We start from the raw sequence: 23,222 nt of genomic DNA, 5'->3' as shown, positions 1-23,222 counted from the left end.
AAGCAGCTGGGCCCATGACAGTGACCTGGAGCAGCACTTGTGTCCAACACAATTCCCACTTTCACTTTTAGCACTAGGACCAACTAAATACTCTTAAAGAAGAGTGGATGGAGAGTTGGCTTCTGGGAGGTCACATTGAAGTGAGCGGTTAGCTCTGTCTGTGTCTACAATCTAGAAAATAAGATCACGATAATTCTTAGAGAATTCAGTATTCCTTCTTACTGGCTGTTTCCAATCTAAAATAGCTAAAATTTAACAAGGTAAACTTCCCGTTACTTTACAAGTTAACTGGGAAATCTAAGAACTACTAGGGCACTAGGCAAATGCTGCATGCATTTTTGTAATTTTTCAAAGAAACTGAAGAAATAGCTCAGTGGTTAAAAGTTCCACATGCTCTTTCAGAGGACGTGAGTTTGATTCCCAGCACCCACATCAGGAGGCAACTCAACAACCTTTTGCAACTTCAGCTTCAATTGAATCCAATACCTTCTGGCCTCCATGAGCCCTCGCTTGCACACACACAAACACAAAAATTTTAAATTTTTTTATCTAGTTAGGAACTACAGGAAAAGTAAGATTATAAGCCCTTAGAGAAAAAAGAGTGCTTGGTATAATCCTGGATGTTCTTAGGTGTGGAGAAGATGAAATCCATGTCACAGCTTGCCATTTTAACCAGACGGTGGAGGCCTTCGGAGATGAAGTTGGATCCCTTCCAGGAGCTTGTGTTGGAGAGCAATAGTGTTGATGAGCTTCGAGAGAAGGTAAGTTCATTTCTGAGGCAGTACATGTCTTTCTGTGTTACCTAGGAAGTAAGCACCAGCCACTAACAGCATGAGTCTTCCTTGGTCTCTGTCACACTTGGAGGGTCACTTGGAGCTCCTCCAAATATTTTGAAATTACTTTGTTTCATTTGTCTAGAGAAGAACCTTCACTTTTCATTATTTTGCCAACATTGTCCTGTTTAAAATTAGCTGTATGACTAAATAAACAAAGGAAAGAGCATTGAATAGAGGCCATACTACCCTGAACTTACCTGATGGCATCTGTTCACAGAAGCGAAACAGACTTGGGCATGGTTGGCTCTTACAGGGAGTTGAATAGAGAATGAAGATGTGCTTTGCATTTTACAGCAATTAAGGTGTCTAGGGGAGGGGACTTGCCTTCCCCATCAGTGGTACTACTTCAGTGGGCATTTTTTAAAAACCTTTAATTCCCATAGTACATGCCTGAAGTTCCCACACTTTAAGAAGTAACTCAGTTGTAGTTGCCTGGCATGTGGAAGGCCCTGGGTTTAATTCCTCAAATAATTCTAAATATATTTATATATGAAATAAAGGAAAATGATACATGTGGTTTTTAAATATTTGGAGAAAAATACTTCTGACCATAATGCTAAAAACCAGAAAAAGGATACACCACATAGAGGCTTACATGTTCCATGTGACCCCAAGTGACAATTGTGAGCTTACAAACATAGCTAAAAGACAAGAAAGTATTTGAAATTTGTGTGGAACATGATGCCCCTGTGGTAGGGGATTTGGTTTGGTTGAGATGGGGTCTTACTCTGTAGACTAGGCTGGCCTGGAACTCAGCTGGCCTGTGTCTCTCAGCATTGCGATCAAAGGCATTTGCCACACTTACTAATGCCCCTTGTTGAAAAGCAGCCACTGTCTTACCAAAGAGAACATAAGCAGCTTAATCTTAAGGTGGGCAAAGGACGTAAGCAGGCAATTGGTAGAAGAAAAACAAAAGCAAAGAATGGCCTCCTTTTGAGCTCTTCACTGGGTGAGGATTTAGAAAATCAAAAACTTAAGAAAATTGACTTGTCCAGCTTTGGGGACGATGGGCAAGACCGTATCGCTGTGGTAAGTTTTCAGAGTGACAGGTGTTGTCTAGCTGCTGTCAGCTTCTCAGGGGAGCAGAAGTGCGCACTCTGCAGTGGGATCCCCGAGGTTACTCTGGACTCTGTTTCCACATTGGCCATGTGCAGTGAGTGCTGAGATGGCTCAGAGTAGAATGTTGTGCTGTTAGAAATGTGTGGTGTGGTGAGTGTAGAGGTGAGTCTGGAAGGAGAGTGCTGCCATGTTCTAGGGGCATGTATTTAAAAGGTGGCAGAGAAGTGGATTGCACTGTCTGCTTCTAATTTTTAAATATGAAATACATTACTTTCAGATCCTAATTTTGTTTCAGAAGAAAAAGAAAATAACTTCTTTGAGAAAATTATTTTTAAATAACTTATATGTGACTTTTTTTCCTAGCTGAGTGAAATCAGTGGGATTCCTTTGGAAGACATTGAATTTGCCAAGGTAAAGCCTCAGAATGTTTGCACCCCGGGGCTGCTGTACTGCAGGTGTGGTTCAAGGTGTGATTCACTCTTTCTCTCCTCAGGGTAGGGGAACCTTCCCCTGTGATATTTCTGTCCTTGATATTCATCAAGATTTGGACTGGAACCCTAAAGTCTCTACCTTGAATGTGTGGCCTCTTTATATCTGTGATGATGGTGCCGTCATATTTTATAGGTAAGGTACAGTGCTTTTGTTGCTGCTAGTGCTGATGTATTTGTGGTGTTGTATCTTTACAGTGCCGTAGATACAATAGCACCGAGCAGTAGAAATACAGTGAGTGATAGATGTCAGCTTGAAGTACCTTAGTTAAATCAGGAAAAAACACCATGTGCTGCCACACGACAGAGAAGTAAGGCAAGACCAGGGCTCAGAGCCAGTGTAGCAAAGCCTAGGCTGCATGAGACCACCCCCTCCCCATCCAAAGAAGGAAGTCGTGAGGGGAAGACAGACAAGATGATCTAGCAGGTAAAGGCACTTGCCATCCTGGAACTCAGTGGTGAAAGGAGAGAACCAAGCCCCCAAATTGTCCTCTGACCTTCACATACATGCCATAACACATATGTACCCATTCACAATAACACATAATAAATAAATATGAAAAAGAAACCAATGAAATTTATTGTAATTGCAAGAAATTCTTTTAATCCAGTGCATACAAAATGTTAGTACAGCATGCCACTGACATCATTATGGGGTAGCTTTCATCCCTTCACTTATAGATATCTAAAAGATGCTGTGTATCATTCCCACCATGGCTCCATGTGGACAAGACATACTTCAGATGCTCTCTAGCTACTATGTTGGACAGCACACATACAAAGGAAAATAGTTTTTGAATGGTAACAGTGCTGTCTTTGCTAAGAATCCAGGCTATTTCCTGGAGCTATTGTCTATCGTAAGTAGATTGTATACGTCTGATAATAACATGGGTTGATTCTGTGCCATTTTAAGAAATGAATTCTGTGCACATGTGATTCCCATTAGCAACCTTGTGCATCCTGGTGTGTCAGAGCAAGAGGGAGAGCGCCAGAGTATTGAGATGTAAGTGAACAGGGCAAGGGCCAGCGGGACTGATGCATTTGTGTTTTACTTACAGGGATAGAACAGAAGAAGTAATGGAATTGACAGATGAGCAAAGGAATGAATTGATGAAAAAGGAAAGCAGCCGACTGCAGAAGACGGGACATCGTGTGACATACTCCCCTCGCAAAGAGAAAGCACTCAAGATCTACCTGGATGGGGCGCCAAATAAAGACGTAGCTCAAGACTGACCGCCAGTGCAGCCTTTCCCCTGAGGGCTCTTTAAGTAGATGGTTCACTACTGCTGGGTAGTGCCATTTTGGCCGGACATGGTTTGGGTAACCCCATGACACCAGCACTGATTGGACCGCCCTTCACCAATCAGAAGCTCAGTGCCCAGTGGGCCACTGTCTTGACTTGGAATCATGTTGTGCACTATGGTCAGATGTACTGTAAAGCCAAGGATGTGCAAGAGAAACAAGCAAAGCCTGCTACTATGAAGGGAGGGGGACAAGTAGATTCATTGATTGCGGACAAATGTGCACATAGCCGCTAGTAAAACTAGCCTCAAACAGGATGCTCATAGCTTAATAATAAAAGCTGTGCAAAGGCCATGAATGAATGAATCTTCTGTTTATTTCATTGATACACACATTACCTCATTGACAGTTCTGAAGCAAATGCAACTGTGTTGACTTTTGAAAAGCAGCAAAGAGGAGTGGAAGGAGTTCTTAGAACCAGCGTAGCCCACAGAGGAATTAGGAAGGTGTGTTATTTTGTTTGACTTTTTGCAAAGTATTAAGAACCTTAGGGAGATAGCCCAACATCTGTGTCCTTGGGCCATGCCCAGTAGGTGTGCTCAGCTGCTACAGGTTTGTGACTAGAACCAACTGTAAGCTGTGGATATAGAGAATGTCTCCTTCCTTCACTCGGCGTGTAAATACAGCGGCCCTGTTGAGTTCTCCCGGCTGCAGCTCTGCTGTCTGCCAAGGCTCTTTGCCTCTCATCCGTCATGCACATTGTGTACCCTGAAGCCTAGCAGTCTGTCTGTGTACTCCTCATTGAACGCCATAGGATGTATTTGCTTGTTAATGAGGGTTCTCTGTTCAGTAGCTTCAAGATCTTTTCTCTGTACATTTATTTTCAAAGAATTGCTTCAAGTTTGAGTCTTCTAGAATGCCTGTAAAGTCCCGTTTTAATTTTTAAGAGTCAGTTTGTAGTTCTGTAGTTTAACTTGGGGAACCATCTGCCCATCGTATGGAATAGTTTCTCGGGGGCCTTGGTGCAGACCTGGTGCCACATGATTCATCGCAGAGTGCGCTGGAGTCAGCAGGCTGCTTCTGCTCTGCCAAGTACAGTGTCAAAGAGTAGAATTCCAAATAAACTTTGAAATACTATCTAATTTATAAAAGTCAATAAAAGGTTTTGGTAAAACTTTTTCATGCAAGATGCTGTTTACAACACTGAACATGCCAATAAAACATTTGTTCATGTTGCTGTGTTATCTTAGTCATTAACCGGGGACCACAGTGGGTCTGGGCGCAGAGTCAGTGTCTTATTCTGTACTTATAGTGAGGGTCTCAGATGAACGATGTATTCAACTCCCTGACTATTCAGAATCAGATTTCTACCCTTTTCCCCCTTAAGAAATACTTAATGAGAATATTAGCAGATGTTGACTCTGGCTTGAGTATAACTAACAATTCTGCCTTTAAAGTCTCTTGGATCTGGTCCCCGCCTTCTTGGGACCTGGGCATCGATCTGCTCCCCAGGACTGGCTTCCTGGCAAGCAAAAGAAGCCAGCTTGCCAGCAGAGTGGACTTGGTGGCCTTGGCTCTGGTCTAGCATAGTGCCTCTCCGTGACTGGTACAATTCCCATTTGTGTGCCCTTTCTTGTGCCTTCTGTTCTGGGTCTGATGCTGCTGTGTGAGTCATTGTAGGCATATTGCACATGTAAGGAAGAGAGACTGCTTCGTAGAAAGAAGTTAAGTGCTCACTTCTCAGTGCATGGCAGTGAGTGAAAGCAAGGAACAAGGGCCTTTTCAAGTGAAGTCAGAAGTAGGAGGCTACTGCAGTTCAGCCCCTCTGAGCTTCAGAGAATTAACAGAGTCGGAAGCCTGTTGTAGCCTGTCTCCTGAGCCTGAGGCGGGGCCACATGTGTTGAGTTGTGACCCTTCTCTAGGGATCACAGAAGACTTGAAGGGCTTTTATGCAGGGCACATGAATTTGTGTCAGCCAGGTGCAGACTTTTAGAACCACATGGCTGTATTTCTGAGGCCCTGGCTAAGGTAAAGGGTGTTTGTTCTAGTCAAGGATCCACAGCTCTGATCTCACAGCTATGTGCTGAAGATCCGCTTATCAAACCAAGGGGGGGAAATATATATATATATATATATATATATATATATATATATATATATATATGGTAGTAATTGTGACAGTGTGAGGGAGCCTACACTAGAGTGTTAATGCCTTGTAATGAAAAGTGTGATACAATTAGGAAGATGGATAATCCCTGGCTAGAGCGTAAACAAGAGCTACTGGTTGGTTGCCAGTCTTGCTGTGGCGTATAGTGGCACACCCATGGTATCCTGATGATCTGAGCCACTTGGGAGTCCAGCATCACAGCAGTATAGTGGCTTATAAATCCATATTCCAGAAGGCAGTAAGATTCTCCCTGCTGGGTGGTTCTAGGATGTCCTTGGTAGTAGTTGGGTATTGTTGTTCCCTCTGGATCCCACCTCTGCTCAGCAACAAAGACCTCACAATTCCTGAACCTATGACTTGTAAATTATAGTCTGTCCAGTAACGTGGATCCTTATTCCATCCAAACAGTGGATGAAATGGTTTGGTTTTTTAAAACAAAACAGTACATTGGTCACTAATAGTCCTTTTTAAATGTCATGAATCCTGGAATCAAATGCAAAATGGTATGCCTGCCATTTTCTAGGAGGCTAGTAGGTGGCCTGTGTCCAGCATGTAGCTCAAAAGAGGCGCTCAGACACCTCTCCTGAGTGTTCATGGAATTTGAAGATGCCCTATCAGCACAGCCAATGTAGAGGGAGTCACCACTCCTAGATCTGTTTTTCACAAGTCGGCTTTTGGAAACTACCAAACCCACGGTTATTTAGAGAATGCAGGGATCGGCCTGGCCAAAGTGGGAAGGCAAAGGAGAGCTGAGAGGTGCATTGCCCCTGTCACCCACCACCACGTAACCATCCCAGAGAGACTGACCAGGACAGGCTGGAACTGGGAATTGACTGGTGCGCCTCGCCCCCAAATTACTGGAGGATAGCACCCCTTTCTGCTTTCGAGTGCTGCCACCTTCCCCCATCCTGTAAGCACACTTACAGTATTGAAAAATCTCACACAGCTCAGATAGCCTGCTTGCTCCAGTTTATGGAAATACAAGAAATGGTGGTTTTTCTAGAAACTAGACTACCCTATTGATTGACCCCACCGAAAAGCCTGTTTTCAGTGCAGGCTGTAACTTGTATTGCTTTGAAGTATTGCAACAGTCTGATCTTAAGTTTGTATCATTCTAGCTAGTGTGCTTCCTCTGGACACACTGTGGTCCTAAAGCTGCCCGATGCAGGCTGTAGGGAAGAGAGGTAGGGAAGAGAGATATGGTCACCTACCTCTGTCTGCTCTTCCTGTACCACTGCTGAAGCAGATGGGAAAGAAAAGACTATGTTCATCAACAGCTATCTGCAATGAGGTCACTGTCCCTCTTAGAGACTCAATGGTAGATGTCCATAGGTCCCATCAACAAAAGGCACAACTATTTGAAGCTGACCTCATCTTCGCCTCCACACTGCACTAGATGCACACATTCATATGAACACCTGCATGCACACCAGACAGTATATGCCCAGGGATGTCGGGGCCCAAAACAGGATCCTGGGAACCCTGTGCAGCACAGAGGCTGAAGACGCGATATCAGTCAAGGACCTCAGGGTAAAGATCATCCTGTTCATGTGGACTTACATAAGCCCTTGAGAGTGGAGAACTTTTAACTGCAGAAAGCCCGAGGAGTCATTGCCACTGGGTTTGAAAAAAAGGAGCTCTTGTAGTGTGGCTGTGAAATGCCACCTGTATGTGTTACTGTTCTATTACTCTAATAAAACACCAGAACCAAAGGCAACTTAAGAGTTTATTTTGACTTACAGTTTCAGAGCCCATGTTGGCAGAGTGACAGGACAGCAAAGCAGGAAGATGTGCAGCAGACAGAGTAACATCAGATAAAACAACCTCAACGCCTGCCCCCAGCGACATACTTCTTACAAGGCTGCATTGCCTAAACCTCCCCAAACATATTCAGGTGGGGATCATGTGTTCAAAGGTCTAAGACTGTAGAGGACGGTTCTCATTCAAACAACCACCACCCATTTGTTTTCGAACACTTGGTTCTCAGCGTGCAGCACTGCCTTGGGAAGTTGTGGAACATCAGGGAAGTAGAGCCTTGCTGGCACAGGTGGGTCACTGGAGGGGCCTTGCAATTTGCACCACTTCCCATTGACTCTGCTTCCCCATAGGAAAGTCCTGTGAGCAGTCACCTCCACTCCTGCAACAACGCCTGCAAACATCGTGGGCAATTCCTCCAAATTCGAAACCTTCCCTAAGTCGCTCTTGCCAGGTACTAACAGCCATAAAAATAAGAAAAGTCACGCGTGGACTGTGAGTCCAGGAATGCCTGCCAGCTTAAAGACTAACAGAAGCTAAGAAGCGAGTGTTTTCTGAAGGCCCCAGAGGATGGAGCCTGGCAGCTCCCAGCTCCCCCAGGGGCGGTGAAGCCAAATGCCACATCTTAAGTGCCTGTCCTGGAAGATGGAAAGGTGGGAACTCTTCCATTTTCCTTCTCAGGGAAAGGGGAAGATCCCTTCTTGGCAGCCTGGTCCTTTGCTGGGATCACTGAGGAGCCAAACCTTCAGCTGCTGCTACCACTTCCCTGGCAGGAACGGGATCCAAGGAAGGAGCAGGCATGGAGTTGAGAGCCACAGTCTCTCCAACTCTTCTCATGGTTCCTTAACAATGGCGAGGCATCTCAGCTGAGCATTCAGGCCTCTCCTGGGTCCTTAGGTTTTGGGAGTTAGTTCTAGGAAGGGGACTCTGGTTTTCCCTCATTCACAACTCACTCTGACTCTTGAGACAGGGTCTGCTACATGACAGTCACCCACCAGGTTTGTTCATTTTTTTTTTTTTTTTTTTTTTTTTTGGGGGGGGGCATTGCTTCAGTTTTGCTTTTGTTTTCAAAACTATTTCCAGCCTCATCTAAGCATTTCCTCAAGCTTCCAGTCACCCTATCCTTTGAGAATCCTATCTATTTCCCCTTTGAGTCCCCCTTCTGACTTCCTGGTAAGTATGTCATCTTTCAGGCCATTTCCTGGCCAGCCTTTCAAGCGAAGTACTCTCTGCTGGGGCTCCTCGACACTCTATGCTGGCTTGACTGTGTCAGTCACTGCTTGGTGTAGCTGTGTCCTGTGATGATTTCAAAACTGGGACTCTCATCTGGGAACCTTCAGGGCACATCACGACCCCTGGCTCTGAGGAAGCCCTCGGCACCTAGCTGTCAGGTGATTCAGGAGATGAGTGACCCTGGTAAGTTTTGACACTGAATACAGGACGCCCCCTAGATGTACCCTAGATGCCACGTCATCTGACTGTGACCTCAATCCACCTTTTTGAAGCCACATTTCCTCATCTGTTAGTATCTTGTAGGATTCAGAGACATAGTGAATCAAGGCCCTGCTGCCCAGCTGACCTAAATACACAGTGACCTCATTAATCTACTCTTTAAAGAGCTTAATGTGTCACAATTCTGTTGCAAGCTGGATAAAATATCCCCCTGCAAAACCTACTTGTCCCCATGCCAATATTGAGAGGCTACAACAATCTTTATCAACCTGTGAGTATTTTTTTAAAATATTATTCAGTTATTCTGAATCTTTTTTTTTTTTTTTCAGAGCTGGGGACTGAACCCAGGGCCTTGTGCTTGCTAGGTAAGTGCTCTACCACTGAGCTAAATCCCCAACCCCAGTTATTCATTTATCTGTTATTTACATTTACATTTATCTGTAAAACCCAAGGATTTCAGCATAGCAGACAGAATACAGCAAATCCTAGCCAGCACAGGTTTTAGTGACAAATGGACCCATACCACGGACACAGGTGACTTCATCAAGTACATTTATTGTCTTTCTAAATGTTTACATCTCTTTTCTGTGATAGCTTCGGATGAGAAGTAAAGGCTTTTAAGAGGGACTCGGTGCTATGTGGCAGAGTTAGTGCGTCACGCTTATATGTCTTGGAACCGGATGGACTTGAATCACTTAGGGGCACACCTCTGCACATATCTATTAGGCCAGAAGTTTCCAGAGGGTTCTGAGGAAAGAAAACTCACCCTTATTGTGGGCGGCACCTCCCCAAGGGTTGGGGTCCCAGAATAAATGAAAAGGGAAAGAGGGAGAAAGCTGAGTCCTACATTGCTTCCTTTGCTTCCCGATCCCCTATACTGCGGGATGGAGCCCCACACTCTAACGCCATACCCTCCCTGCCATCAAGGACTCCCTGCTTGAACCAGGAGCCCAAATAAACCCTCCTCCCTCAGGTTGCTTCTTGTTGGGTGTTTGATCGTAGCACCCAGAAGAGTAACTAAACCCAAGGCTGTAGAGTGGTCTTTACGGGGTGGGTCCTTGTGAGAGTGCCCAGACCCCGGGGGGAAGGTGTGCCCTGTACAAGACTGCACATTGCACTTTCTCTTAGCCAGAAAGGGAGCAGCTTGACTCTACCACATGCCCCTGCCGTGTTATGCTGCCTCTCAATAGTTTCAACGCAATAGGATCATGACAGAAACCTGAAATGCTGAACCCAATTAACCCTTTTTTAAAAATGTGTGTAAGTTAATCACTTCAGCTGTTTTGCTACAGTAACGATGCTAGCACAGCCCCAGGACTGCATTTGCTCAGAGAGCCTCCAAGAGAAGACTCATATATTCCATTTGTTCTTTTGGGAGACAGTAAAGTATTTTCTCTCTTAAAACTAATTCCCATCCAGACAAGGATAAGAGTTCCAACATATTCAGACTCTAAATGAGGTGAGCTGCAGATGCCTGGAAAATCTGCTTCTATGGAATTTTAATTTTTGGTCTCTTTATACTACAGATTATTTTATTTTATTTTGCATGAAGAGGGTTTATATTTATTGAAAATCAAAAAGTCCAAGAATTACCAAAGAGTAGCCAAAGTGATTTCTGCATGATCTTTGAGAGCAACACATTTGTGTACACATAATTTAAACCTCAGGGGGGAAAGCATGCTTATACAACTGTGTGCAACTTTAAATTTTAATAACTCTGGATAAATACAGAATGGAAATAGTTCCTGGCACCTGAAACCGTCATCTGAGGCCTGACAGCCAGCTCAGCCTTCTGTCTGGATGTCACAGCTGTATTTTACACAGCCTGGCTTGGTTTTGATTTCTCTGTGTGATTGAGAAAGACCTTCCATTATTGCTAAGCAACTTTGCAAGTTTCATTCACAATCCTGGCCCTACAATTACCCAAGCATATTTCTTGCAAATTAATGTACACTGACTTTCGGAGGTATTGACGCAGATGGTGGAGGACAATGCCCACCACACTGCTACTAACAGGGGGACATGCAAACTCCAAGCATGCCTTGGAGAAGTAAAATAGAAACAAAAGGGTTTTACTCCCCTCCTGTTGAAAGTACTGTTGGTGGTACCAAGGCTGGTGTGGGGTTGAGTGAGAGATCATGAAGCTTGGAGAGAAACCCACTCCTGTCCCCTCCTAGGCTGTGGTGATCAAGAGGGAACGTGGCTATGAAAGGCTGTGTTGACACTGAGGTAGGAGCTAAAACACAGGACTGAGAGATGAATGTGTGGGAGGCCACAAGAGCAGCATAGCTCCTGTGTAGTCACTTCCTCAGCCCATGGGAGGGGCACAAGACAAAAACAACGGCTACATTTTGCCAGGTCCACGTTTGCAAGGCAGGCACCGTCCTCCCTGTATCCCCCAAACCTATCATGGGCAGACTTATCCCCTTTCCCATCCTCTCCCTTCAAACAAATCTTCAATCCATGAAGAACAAACAATTGTTGCATGTCTAGCAACAATGTGGGGCAGCTCACCGCTCCCCTTACCTGCCACGCCTGTCTTTCTTTCCCAAGCCAGAGAAGTGGGGCAGCTGGAAGAAATGCACTGCACTGTACCTTGTCAAGCCAGAGGAAAAGCTACTGGGAAGGAGCTGTGGCCATTCCACACCTGGGGACACTCCTGGGAAAATAAATTAGCCATTTCTATTGCACATCTACCAGCGACTCAGCTGGGTCTGGGTCTAAATCTCCTCTCCACCTAGTGAATCCACAGGGGTGGCCTCCTCAAATGCCATCTCCTGGGCCAGGCTCCGCTCCAGGTCTTCCAGCTCCTGACGCACCTCCCCTATGAAGCCAACATCTTCGTAGTCATCCAGGGCCTCCCTGGGCAGCTGGCTCTCCTCATTGTGGTCATGGCTGCCAACGAAGGCTGGCTTGCACATGTATACCAGACTGTGGCTGGGGAAGAGATTGGAAGTTTAGTCAAGGTTCTCTCCATTACCCTGGAGAGCAGGCTTGGAGCATGTCAACTGCATGTGAGGCCTTGGCCATACTCTCTGTGGGCCTTCAGGCCTCACTAACTCACTACTTTTTGTTAGGGTGCTTCCTGTCAACTTCTTACTAAAGAGTCAGCTGGGAGAAGTCCTTAAGGGACAATCCTAGGCCTGCTTTTCTCTGTGACTATTGGTTTGACTGCCTGGGAGCAGACCCTGATGATGGGGATCTGGAAGTTCACTGTCACACAGAGTCCCCTAAGCCCTCTGCCCACTTGAATTCCAAGCGGAGGCACATTGTAACCCCACAGCTGCCGCACACATGGTGACCCTGGGCCTCTGTGGAAAAGAGAGGGAATTCTGCCTGTCTCCCCCATGAGCCTGGATTCTGGTAGACCAGAAGGCTGAGTAGAGGTTGTGGCAGGGCAGAAAGATGTAGAGAGCAGCTCCTCCAGCCCCATGGCTTCAGTTTTCTAAGCTTCTAAGACTATAGTGCCTTCCACATTGGTGGCCCTCCCCTCCTGCCTGTCAGTCTCCTTCCCAACTGTGATGGGATGGTCTGGGCTCATTCCTTCCACACCCTCCCGCTAGGGCACCCACTTGGGAAGCTTCAATCATCCTCTAACAGAGCCCCAACCTATGCTGACTGGATCCCTTTATCCTAATGGCCTAGGGACACCTCCAGTCTACACCTGCCCTACACTGAATCAATATCTCCTCCTAGCCAAACCTACTCCTGAGTCCCCCCTGGATGATATTGTGGCTGCTCTCAGCCCCCAGTAGGGAAGGGACCTCACCTGTGTGGCTGGCAGAGGAGGCCACTGGCACAGGGGCATCGGTCCAAAGCGCCTTCAGGCTCCAGTTCCCAGGTGATGAGGTCGAGCATCTGGCTGGTGGGGTCATGGCAGAGCTCCCCCTCCACGGGCAGGGGTGTGCACACAGGGAACAGCAGGCCTGGAGCCAGCCAAGAGCCATCATGAGGACAGGCAGGGAAATGGATGCAGCCTTGCTCTCCTCCCTCGGCCCCAGGAGAGGTTAGAATTGAAGATGTATAAAGGACAAGACCGGCAGTGTCCATTCAGGGAGGACCAACCCCTGGGGACTGGAGTGGTTATGGGGGTCTGCCTGAAGAGGTCAAAATCCCAGCAGAAATGAAACATAGAACCAAGGCCCTCTAAGCAGGGACAGAGTGCCAATAAAGGCCTGAGTCGGTTAGAGGGAAGAGCTGAGCCAAGGAGTAAAGATGAAGAGGCCAGTGGATCTGGATGGACAAAGCCTTGCAAATGGGAGATTACAGGAGTCAGGGGCTGGGGGTGGGGCCTAGAGTAGCAGCCTTTAGAATGTCGTCCTCCAAGCAAACCATTGAAGTAGTGGGTCCCTGAAGGAACCACTCCAGTGGGGCTGAGAAGCAGAGCTGGGAGGCAGCTGAGGGCTTTCAGACACTCCAGGCAAAAGAGAGGGCCTGCACTAGCCCAGGGGGAGAGGCACTGAGGGCAGAAGCTGGGAACTGAAAGGAGAATCCACAGAAAGAACCAAGCCAATGGTGCCTTTGAGGGATGGGGGAAGGGCTCATGGAATCTACCCATCTAGGACTGCCCCTCCTACCAGGACTCATGCATCCTAAAAAAAGAACCTAGCTGGACTAGCCAACAACTGGGAAAAACCAACCCAGTGCTTATCTTACCACCCTACCCCAGTAAGAGGCTCTGGGGCTGGTGAAGTAATTGAAGACCCTGCTGGGGTTAGGGAGAGGGGGTGGGGGTGCAGGATAGCACTCTGAGGCCCAGCAAACCCCTTGACCCTGAGATTGGGCCTCCCCAACAACCACTGGAGACTCCACATACCTCTTTGGAAGGCACAGCACAGGCCAGGCTGGCAATCCCTCTGGTTGTCACAGATGGTCCCATTGCTACCTTTGGTGGCCTTTTGGGTGCAGTGACCCCAGGCACAAAGCTGGTCTCCACAGCACTCACTGTCTCGGGTGCATAGCTGCAGAAAAGTGAGACAAACACAAGAGGAGCTTACTAGCTAGAAGCCTGGATGGCCCGGCAGGGTGCTCCAGCCTGCTCAGCCCAATCAACGGTAATTTACCCCATCTCAAGGAGAAGAGGCAGACTTAAGGCGGAAACATGAGGGGCCAGCACGGAAGTGTGGCTGTTGGTACAAGATGGGTCAAACCCTGGGAAGACGGCACCTGAGAAGGTGGATGTCTAATTCTCTTCCACCCAGGTCAAGACTATACAAACAGCACCGGTGGGGCCTCCATCCCACAACTGTATCCTTCACCCCTTTAACCAGCCCCAGTCAGAAGGGAAGGTGCTTCAGGCCACAGGTGAAGGCAGCAGGATTCCAACAGGCTGTTCAGCCAAGACAGAGCCAGGAAGGCTCAGTCTGGGGACAGCAGGCTGGGAACGGAACCCAGAGCCCCACCAGGAATGGCAATTAGAGAGCAACAAGGGATCTCCAGGACTGGGCCCTGTGATGTGGGAGTGGCCTGGGAGGACCAGCTGTCTCTCCACGATGGATCGAGCAAGATCACGGGACCCTTTATTTCCTGACCTTACTGAGCTATTTTACTGTTAAGAAAATGTCAAGAGTTCATGAGCTTTGTCCAAAAGGCCTGCTGAGTGGTGCATAGGGTTTCCAATGCTTATAGACACGTGGAGAAATGCCCCAGCCCCTTCCTGCCTCCTCCTTCTGCACACTTATTAATGAGACTGGTAGCTCAGGGACCTGGGGAGCAGCCCAGGAGGATAAAGGTGGCCCTTTCCCCTGCCTGGGGACTGCATGTATGCACTGCTGTGTGTGCTGCTGTCCCAGAGGAAGGGACCAGTGCAGGGCCTCCTGTTTTCTCCTCCCTCCCCTTCTTTGCTACCTATGAGTCACAATTGTGACCAGAGATCATGGGGTAAGATGGCTGCAGGTCTGCTGAAATGACATCCTGATTACTGCAGGATTCAGTCCTCTGGGACTTCTCCCCATCACTTGCGAGCAGCCTAGCTGAGAACCCCTGGGGCTTCTAATCTTCTTTCCCTGGCACAACAATGGAGTCTGCTGGTATCTTTACCATCTGCTGGTCCCGGCACGGCTGGCAGGTATACTTGAAGCTGGAGAACTGGCAGTACCTGGTGGGTCCGCAGTCCTCATCAATGATACATTCCTGGGAGGGCAGAGAGGAGGGCAACTTTGTCATTAAAGAGGAGGGGTAGATCTGTGTTGCCCTAGAAGGGCAGAATCCAGGTTAATCCCAGTCTTGAGTGAAGCACCAGCCCAGAAGTGTCCACCATCTCTAGCCAACCCAGAACCCAGCAGGCTGGTGCTTTTCGCCTATCCCTTCCCTGCAGTCCACGTGGGGGACTAGCTTCTCAACACTCCCAGGAGCTCTCAGCCTCCCACATCCATCACACAACTGCCATCTGTGTTCGGTGTCCCCCCCCACACCCAGGGCAGGGAGGATGGGTTCTCGAAGTTGTTCATACATAGAACAGATGGTTTTAATAAAAGGTGCTAATGCGTTCCAGGCCCCGTGTGACTGCACAGGAAGGGCTGGAGGCCAGGCCCGGCAGTCCCTGCTGCCTAGGAAGATACCAGAGACCATCTCCCTTGGTGCTGGCCCTAGAAGCCACAGGCCAGCCTTAAGAGGGCCCTCCACAGGTTCCTGGGTTCTAAGAAATTACCAAGAGGCAAGGTGAGCTTTAAAGTGAAAGTCGAATGGTTGGAATCCGACCCTCCCAGCCCCGGGACTCTCCATGGCCGCCAGCTCCACTCTGCTAAGAACATCTGTCCATCTGTGAGTCAGACTCATGGTCAAGCTCAGCCTCAGGAAAAGGGGGCAGGAGATGAAAAACACGCAAGGACACCATTCATCACCCCTTCTCTGGGACAGAACCTTCTCAGCAGGTGGCAGCTTTGGGGTCACTTCTATGTTGCCAACTGGGAAATGGTGGCACAGAAAAGTCATGGCGCCTCACAGGAGATATGAATAAAGCTGGGTAGAGGGGTTCTTTCCCACCACACTCTTGAGTGGAGGGGCTCAGGGCTCCCAAATACTATAAATCAGAGATGAGAAGGACTCTTGGAGGCCTGTGTCCTGGAACCCTGGCAAACATTCTAGAAGGGTCTCTGTGAAGAACAGGATCTGCCTCACCCCCATCTAAGGGCATGTCCCATCCTGAGCCTTAAAGCATGGCGTGTCAGGCATGGAGCTCTGTGCCTGGGGCTGGTCCTTAGCTCCACTCTGAGTTGAGGCAACTACACCAGTGTGTACAGAGGGTGTCTGGGGGATCCTCAGGCCCAGAGCATCCACAAGCTGGGCCCCAGAAAACAGGCCCTGGCTCTCTTACTGTTATCAAGTGCTACTAAGAAGTAGCTGGTGTCCTTGACCCAGGTCACACTGAGTGTCCCCTGGTCAGCCCTGTAGGTCTGAGGAAATGCGCGTTTGGTTCAGAGCAGCTGCAGGCCTAAACTGAGGGCCCACCAGGGGGAGCTTGGACTATGGTCTGCTCTCCAAGGAAGGCTCTCCAGCCAGGAAGAAAGATGGAGTCTCCTACAACACCTCAACCCCTGGCCGCAGCCCTTTCTGAAGGGTAACAGTGGAGAGGCCTGAGCCAGGATGCCTGTTTGTCACAGGCGTCCACTCTCACACCCCAAGCAACCTCTCGGATCACCAGCGGCTCAGAGCAGAAAATTGTCACCTGCAATGTCTGCAGACACCCCTAAAACAATCTAATGTCACTCTCCTGCACATGGCCCCGGAGTCCTGTCCATTTAGCTCAGAAGCTGCAGGTTCCTTCCCCTCACCCACCAGTGGGCTGGGCTCTGTAGGGAGCCCCGGATACAGCCCAGGTGTGGCTGGCAAGTGCCTTTGTTCCCCAAAGTTTCTGAGCTCAGTGGCCCAGAAATGCTACAATCTGCTTTCTACCAGGAAGAAAACAGAGGATCTCACACCAAGGGGCTGAGCCTGCATCTGCTGGACCCAGGATGCCATAGTGACAAAGAGAGGTCCTTGAGGATGTGAGGTGACCCTGTATCCCAGGGGGATTGCATCCAGCATGCCCCCCACACATTGGCACATGGATACAGACGCCACAAATGCCCAAGTCCCTTATATAAAAGGACATAAAACTTGCATCTACCTCACACATATCCTACTACATAATGATCTTTGGATTTAGTATCCCATGCAACAGGAATACTGTGGACATCATGGTTACGCTGTCTGTAATGACAAAGGGAGAAGTGTATGTTCGATCCAGATGCTATTTAAAACAGGTTGGCTGTGGGTCTGGATCCTGCAGTACTGAGGCTCTCCTTCCTGGTTCCCTATCACACCCGCCCATACACAGGCAGCTTGGGAGATGCAACAGGACACTCCTGAGACTTCTTCCAAAACCCATCAGCAAGGGAACAGAGTGGGAGAGGTGACATTTTGGAAGGAGAAAGAAGCAGCAGGCACAGGGACAGAGATGACTTGGTGGGGAGGGGAAATCTATATTCAACCATGGGAGGGGACAAAGACCAAGAAGACAGTCTAACCCAGAGACTCCATCTGCTGCAAGGGCAGGTCCCACATGAGGAGGGGGACAGGTGGGCTGACACGGCTGAGAAATTCAACTTTTTGTTCTCCTCTGATATCCTGCATCTCTTTCCTGTGCTCAGGGATTGTACCTACATATGAGCCCACCCTATAGCCCCCTAGGAACCCAACTGTACCCAAGCCACCATAGGGGCTGAGACCTGAGGTAAGAGGTCAGGATGCTGGGAGGCTCTGCTGCTTCCTGTCTACGGCCACGAAGCCTAGGTGCTTGGATCTCTCAGGGCAGAGGACCTCCCTGGCTTCCTATCTCTTAGATTCTAGAACTGAAGGCAGACTGCTGCTTGCTGCTCAAAACAGAGAGAGAACTGAAGGCCGAGGTCAGAGTCAGGAGCCCTGGGTGATTCAAGTTGCCCAACAAAGACATGCGATGCTAAGCTAAACACCTGCCCCACAGAGGTCTCCAGAGCCAGCTGTCTCATCACTGCAGAGAGCACTACCACAGCAAGGTGAGTGCTCACAGAATAGCACGGGCTCCTTCCAATCCCCTCAACATAGTTAAGATTCCTGTGAGCAGAAGTTCTCAGAAAACAAAACAAAACCCAAAAAACAAACAAATGAACAAAACAAAAGAAACAGCTACACTCCCGGGAAGATAGATTCTCTGAGCAGACTTTCAGTGACTGTGGGGAGTCAGAATGTTGCAGGTCTTAAGTGACTGTGGGGAGTCAGAATGTTGCAGGTGCAGAGCCAAATTGTCCTGGGCTATTTTTAGCCCCGTAGCTATCTGTTCCCATTTCTTTATTTGACCCATTTCTGTGACTGTTAGCTAAATCTTTTTGTAATGTACAAACTGACCCTTCGCCTCTATTAACCCACATTGTCATCAGGTATCAGCCAACACCTAGAGCAGATATTTCCCCATTTGCAGCAACTCACCTATCTGTCATACCTCCCAATGTATTCTTAAATACATTGCCAGTTCAGAGGTCAGTCCATTATCATCAAGGCAGGAGCATGGCAATATCCAGGCAGGCATAGTGCAGGAGGAGCTGAGAGTTCTACATCTTGTTCCAAAGGCAAACAGGAGAGGACTGACTTCCGTGTAGCTAGGAGGAGGGTCTCACTGCCCACCCCTACAGTGACACACTTCCTCCAACAAGGCCACACCTCCCAGTAGTGTCACTCTGTGGGCCAAGCATATTCAAACCACCACATAATAGTAACCTGAATCCATCCATGTTCCTGGGGCCATAGGGATTCATATTTGGCTCACCCAAGAAAAAGCTTTACTCCCTCTGAGGTAATAGGTGCTGTTGTTTGTTTGTTTGTTTGTTTTCCTTTTGGGGATCAACATCCCCACCTCAGTTTTAACTGCTTGAAGGATCTGCCCAGGGTCACCTGGCTGGCCACAGGCTTCTCATCTCTGTGCATCTCAGCCTAGCCCCGCCCTTCAGTACCCGCCCACCTCCTCAGCCCACTACATGATAACACCTGCTTTACTAGGGCTGAGGCACAAAACCAAAGCAAAGGCAGCATAGGGCTTCCAGGCTTCTGTGCAGCTGTAGCCACGTCCTGTCTGTCTGCCTGTCCTGTTCCTCCCTCAGCCTGATAGCCCAGAAGCTGGTCATGGGCCACCGCCATTCCACCGAGGCCTTCTTTGTTGTCTGGAGCTATATTTAGAAAACCAGGCGGGGAGCCTGACCATGGAACTGAAAACTACGGACTGAGCCAGGGCTGCCTGGAAACAGCCCAGTGCCTTGACGTGATCCTGAAAGAGTGGGGAAAGACACAGGCATTGCTTGGCATCTCTGTTTAAGCTCACAGGTTGTCAGCAAAGAGATTCTGAGAAACCGTGGTCAAAAGCCTGGGGATGGGAGGACAGCAATGGGGTCTCCTTGCAGCTTCCAAGGCTCCCCTTGTGGGGCCAGCCGCAGGCTCCCACAGTTAGGGCTTCATTTTACAGAGGAGAAAAGTGAGCCGCAGATCATGGTAGGAAGGAAAGCAAAGTTTGAACACAACTCCCTCAAACCCTTAGGGGACACTCTGTCTGCTGTTTTTACTAGTCTCAGGATGCCCCATTTGGGTTGGCAAGCTGGTTCAGCCTATAAACATGCTTGCCACACAAGACTGATGACCTCAAGTTCTACTCTTAGGATCTATGAGAAGGTGGAGAGGAGGCACAGGACCACTCTGCAAAGTAGTCCTCTGATAGCCACACTTAGGCCATGACCAGTGCACCCGACAACCATAACCAATAAATAAAATGTTAATGTGCCATCTCAGATCTGCTCTCCCTGCCCCGAATTCCTATGTTGACGTCCTAGCCACGGAATATTTCTGAGCTGTCCTACTCTGGCAATTACATCATGGCGGGCTCAATTAATTCCCACGAGACTGTGAACTGGGCTCCCTAGGAAAGACCTCACCTGTGTTAAGGATGCTGCAAGGATGACTGATTAGGACTTCCAGACGTGGGGTGCTGGAATGGGGTGTGCCTGCCGCTCCACTATCTCAGAATGTCCTTAGCCTCCGTTAGCATCCACTCAGGGCCCACCTCTGTCTAAGCGAACATCTTTGTGATTACTAGATAAATCCTTTTTGTGTACACTAACACACTACAGCCTCTCACCTCTACCCCTCATCTCCAGAGCCCACACCTCACGGCGGGAGCACCATTGAAGTCTCAGGAAGACTCTAGCAACTGATTCACTTCAGTTTGGGCTAATGGGGCTCATTCTAGTAAATGAGTATTTTTCCTCCTGAATGACTACCAACCTACGGCTTACACCAGGGTTCTGCCTCTCACCGAAACCCAGAGCCCTCTGTGAGCAGACAAGGAAAGGACACCAGAGAGGACAACAAAGACACAGAAATGCAGAAGGAACCCAAGACTGATCAGTTCACCAAAGACAACAAGCAGGCAACAGAGGGCAAAAAGTATAAACCAATCAACTGGTGCTGCAGGCTAGGCCCACCTCCCCCTCCCCCACTCCCACCCCCACCACTCTACACCACCTGTCAATCACCTCCCACTCACAACCCTTGTACCACCTTCTCTGCTACACTGGGCAGAGAAGCCCTGTTTACATATAAGGGGAAACTGAGACAGTGAGATCATCAGTCTCTTGCTAAGGTCACCAATGAGTGGCAAGGTTGTACTTGACCCTACGCTGGGGCTTTGAGACTAGGGCAGACATAGAGGCTAAGGACAGGCAGGAAGAAGGAGGTGACGTGTGAGGCAGTGAGTGTTCCAGAGCTCTTAAGGAAGGGGTACCCTCCCTGCTGGTCAGTTCTTTTAGGCTGACCTTGATTCAAGATACCCAGGAGAAGGTTAGGAGGTTCAGTTGATTTCTATGTCAATAAATTCTAAGGTGTGTGTGTACATGTGTGTGCATGTGCATGTGCATATGTGTCTGCACTATGTGGGTATGCAGAGGCCTCTACGTCAGTCTCCCCCAACTGCTGAGAGTCCTTTTTTGACCTCAGAATGAAGCCAGTTCCAGGAGCCTGTAATACAAACTGCTTATCTGTCTCCAACACAGAGGGGGCTGCAGTCTTTCCTAGAGATGGGGCTGCAAGTTATCCTACCAGCTCAGTGCTTTGGGGCAACCTCACCCAGGGCTCTAGCCTGGCCCCTGCTGTAGAGACAGCCCTGTGGAAAATGCAGGCAGGAGCCAGGGGCCGGTGCCAACCAGCCCTTATTATCCGTAAGTGCTAGCGTCAGCAAAAGTCTGGGTGGGTGGCCTGCTCCTGCCAGTTCCCACTCCTGTACACTCCACAATCCAGGGAAGAGGAGGGTGACAGTCTACCCCCACCCCAGTGAGATGCACCCACCACCCTGGACTTGGCTCAACACCCTGAGGTAAGGAGTACACCCTGCCACTAACCCACAGCCTGCAGCAGAACTCCTCTCGCAGCCACCTTTCCACAGCCCCAGGTCCTTAGGTGGAGAGACATACCTTACAGAACAGCTAGCAACCCGCATCAGGACCTGGTCCTGCTGCCTGGCCATGACGTCTCACTCCTGCTCCCCAGGCTTCCCCGTACATCCTTTGAGCCTGAGTCCCTGAGCATTTTCTCTGTTGAATTGGCTAAGATTTGTTTTAGTAAAGCTTCTTCCTGGTCCTCAATCTCTCTCTGTCTGTCTGTCCGTCCATCCATCCCTCCTCCATCCATCCATCCCTCACTCCCTCCCTTCCTCTTCTCTTCTCTTCCTGTCTTTCTCTGCCCATGGTTTGAGTAGCCCTGCGCTATCATGTATGTGTTCCTTGCCATGACGTTCTGCTTCTTCACAATTCCCAAAAACAGCTCACCCCAAATTGAAACCATGAGCCAATATATACTTCCGCCTTTAGCCTGATACCCCTAAAAGAAGCAAATGATGCCAAAGAGAACCCCTCCCAGGCTCTCATGTCTCCACCCTCCTGCCATGCTCCCTCATCCATCCTCCTTTAGGTCAGTGGAGCAGAGGTGAGCTGGGTCAGGCCTTCTCACCCTCTCTCATGCTGCTGTCTCTGCTAACCCATCCCACAAACCCCCATACCCCCAAATCTGAGATTCAGTGCTACAAATGCCAGACTGCAAGGCCCAGCAAAGCTCAGAGCCATGTGATCAGGTAGGTCCAGAAATGGCTGACAGCCAAGTTCTTGCCAGGTTCCAAGTAATTTAATCCAGACCTGGGTCCCTAGAGAAGGTGTTCAGTACTAGAGAGAGACAGAGAAGGCCAGGCTTCTGCTCACCCAACCCTCCCAAAGGGGCTCTTTGGGAGCCAGTTCCTCCAAGGGATGGGGTTTTGGGCAGGAGCTCTGATTGGGGTTCTCGGATTCAGACATAAAAGGGGGTTTCCACACATGTAGCAGACAGATTGTTCTGAGGCAGGGTCTCAGGTGTCCCAACCTGGCCTCAGACTCATTAATTAGTCAAGAATGAACTTAAACTTTTGATCCTCCTGCCTCTACCTCCTGAGTGCAGTGTTTCATCACTGGTCCAGGACCTGGGACCTTAGCATAACTGACACCATGAGTGAAGCACCATTCAGGCCTTGGAACCCAGCATGTAGACAGCAAAACTCACCCAAAACAAGAACAGAGACCTAATCTGTCAAAGCCCATAGTTCTGGCTAAGTTCCTAAATGTACTGACCTTGCTTTTTGGCTTCTGTAGCTCTGCTTTTGGCTAACTGTTCTTGTTAACAGAAGTTCTGTCGAGCCAGAACATGGATTTTGTGCTTAAAAGCTCACCCTGAGAAATGTTCAGATCTGTGCTTGGGTCCCGAACACCCAGTGTAGTAGTAGCTGAACAGCTGAACCTGTGTTTTGGTGGTCTTCTGGTGGATGTCTCATCACACACACACACACACGCACGCACGCACGCACGCACGCACGCACGATCACTAGGCCTAGTTTATATGGTGCTGGTGATGGAACCCAGGGCAAAGACTCTTCCAACTGTACTCCTCTTACCTACAGCTTCTGCTCATCCGAGGGATTCACTGTCCTCAGAGAGCGCTCCCACTCCCCTCACATCATATCTATCTAAATCAGCAAAGGTACTGACCCCCAGTCAGTAGCCAACCCCTTCCCCACAACTCCCTCCTGCAGCTCGAGTCATCCTTTAAAACACAAAGCTAATGTGCACATTCCCGATAGTAATCATTCTGCAAGGGGAGGACTGAGGGCCCTGGAGAAGGCTGAGCACTGAACTAATTCAATCAGCA

At 48.8% G+C, this 23,222-nt stretch overlaps 2 protein-coding genes across 6 annotated transcripts in view; one reads left to right on the top strand and one right to left on the bottom strand.

The window, feature by feature from the left end:
- Positions 1 to 4,860, top strand: part of Usp47 (ubiquitin specific peptidase 47) — a 57,217-nt gene extending 52,357 nt beyond the window's left edge. For all 3 annotated transcript variants that reach the window (XM_032892896.1, XM_032892897.1, XM_032892894.1), the window contains 4 exons: positions 631 to 761; positions 2,259 to 2,306; positions 2,389 to 2,519; positions 3,442 to 4,860. In XM_032892896.1, the coding sequence (XP_032748787.1) occupies positions 631 to 761; positions 2,259 to 2,306; positions 2,389 to 2,519; positions 3,442 to 3,616 (485 nt within the window). In that variant the 3' untranslated portion in view covers positions 3,617 to 4,860. The remainder of the gene's footprint in view (positions 1 to 630; positions 762 to 2,258; positions 2,307 to 2,388; positions 2,520 to 3,441) is intronic.
- Positions 4,861 to 9,534: 4,674 nt separating this feature from the next.
- Positions 9,535 to 23,222, bottom strand: part of Dkk3 (dickkopf WNT signaling pathway inhibitor 3) — a 39,495-nt gene continuing 25,807 nt past the window's right edge. For all 3 annotated transcript variants that reach the window (XM_032892891.1, XM_032892893.1, XM_032892892.1), the window contains exons 5-8: positions 15,039 to 15,131; positions 13,816 to 13,960; positions 12,769 to 12,925; positions 9,535 to 11,936 (exon numbers count right to left, since the gene is read on the bottom strand). In XM_032892891.1, coding sequence (XP_032748782.1) covers positions 11,720 to 11,936; positions 12,769 to 12,925; positions 13,816 to 13,960; positions 15,039 to 15,131 — 612 coding nt within the window. In that variant the 3' untranslated portion in view covers positions 9,535 to 11,719. The remainder of the gene's footprint in view (positions 11,937 to 12,768; positions 12,926 to 13,815; positions 13,961 to 15,038; positions 15,132 to 23,222) is intronic.

The sequence above is a fragment of the Rattus rattus genome, chromosome 2 (genome assembly GCF_011064425.1).
Source record: "Rattus rattus isolate New Zealand chromosome 2, Rrattus_CSIRO_v1, whole genome shotgun sequence".
Taxonomy (NCBI): domain Eukaryota; kingdom Metazoa; phylum Chordata; class Mammalia; order Rodentia; family Muridae; genus Rattus; species Rattus rattus.
Note: the sequence above shows the minus strand (reverse complement) of the source record. Positions and strands in the feature narration are given on the sequence as shown.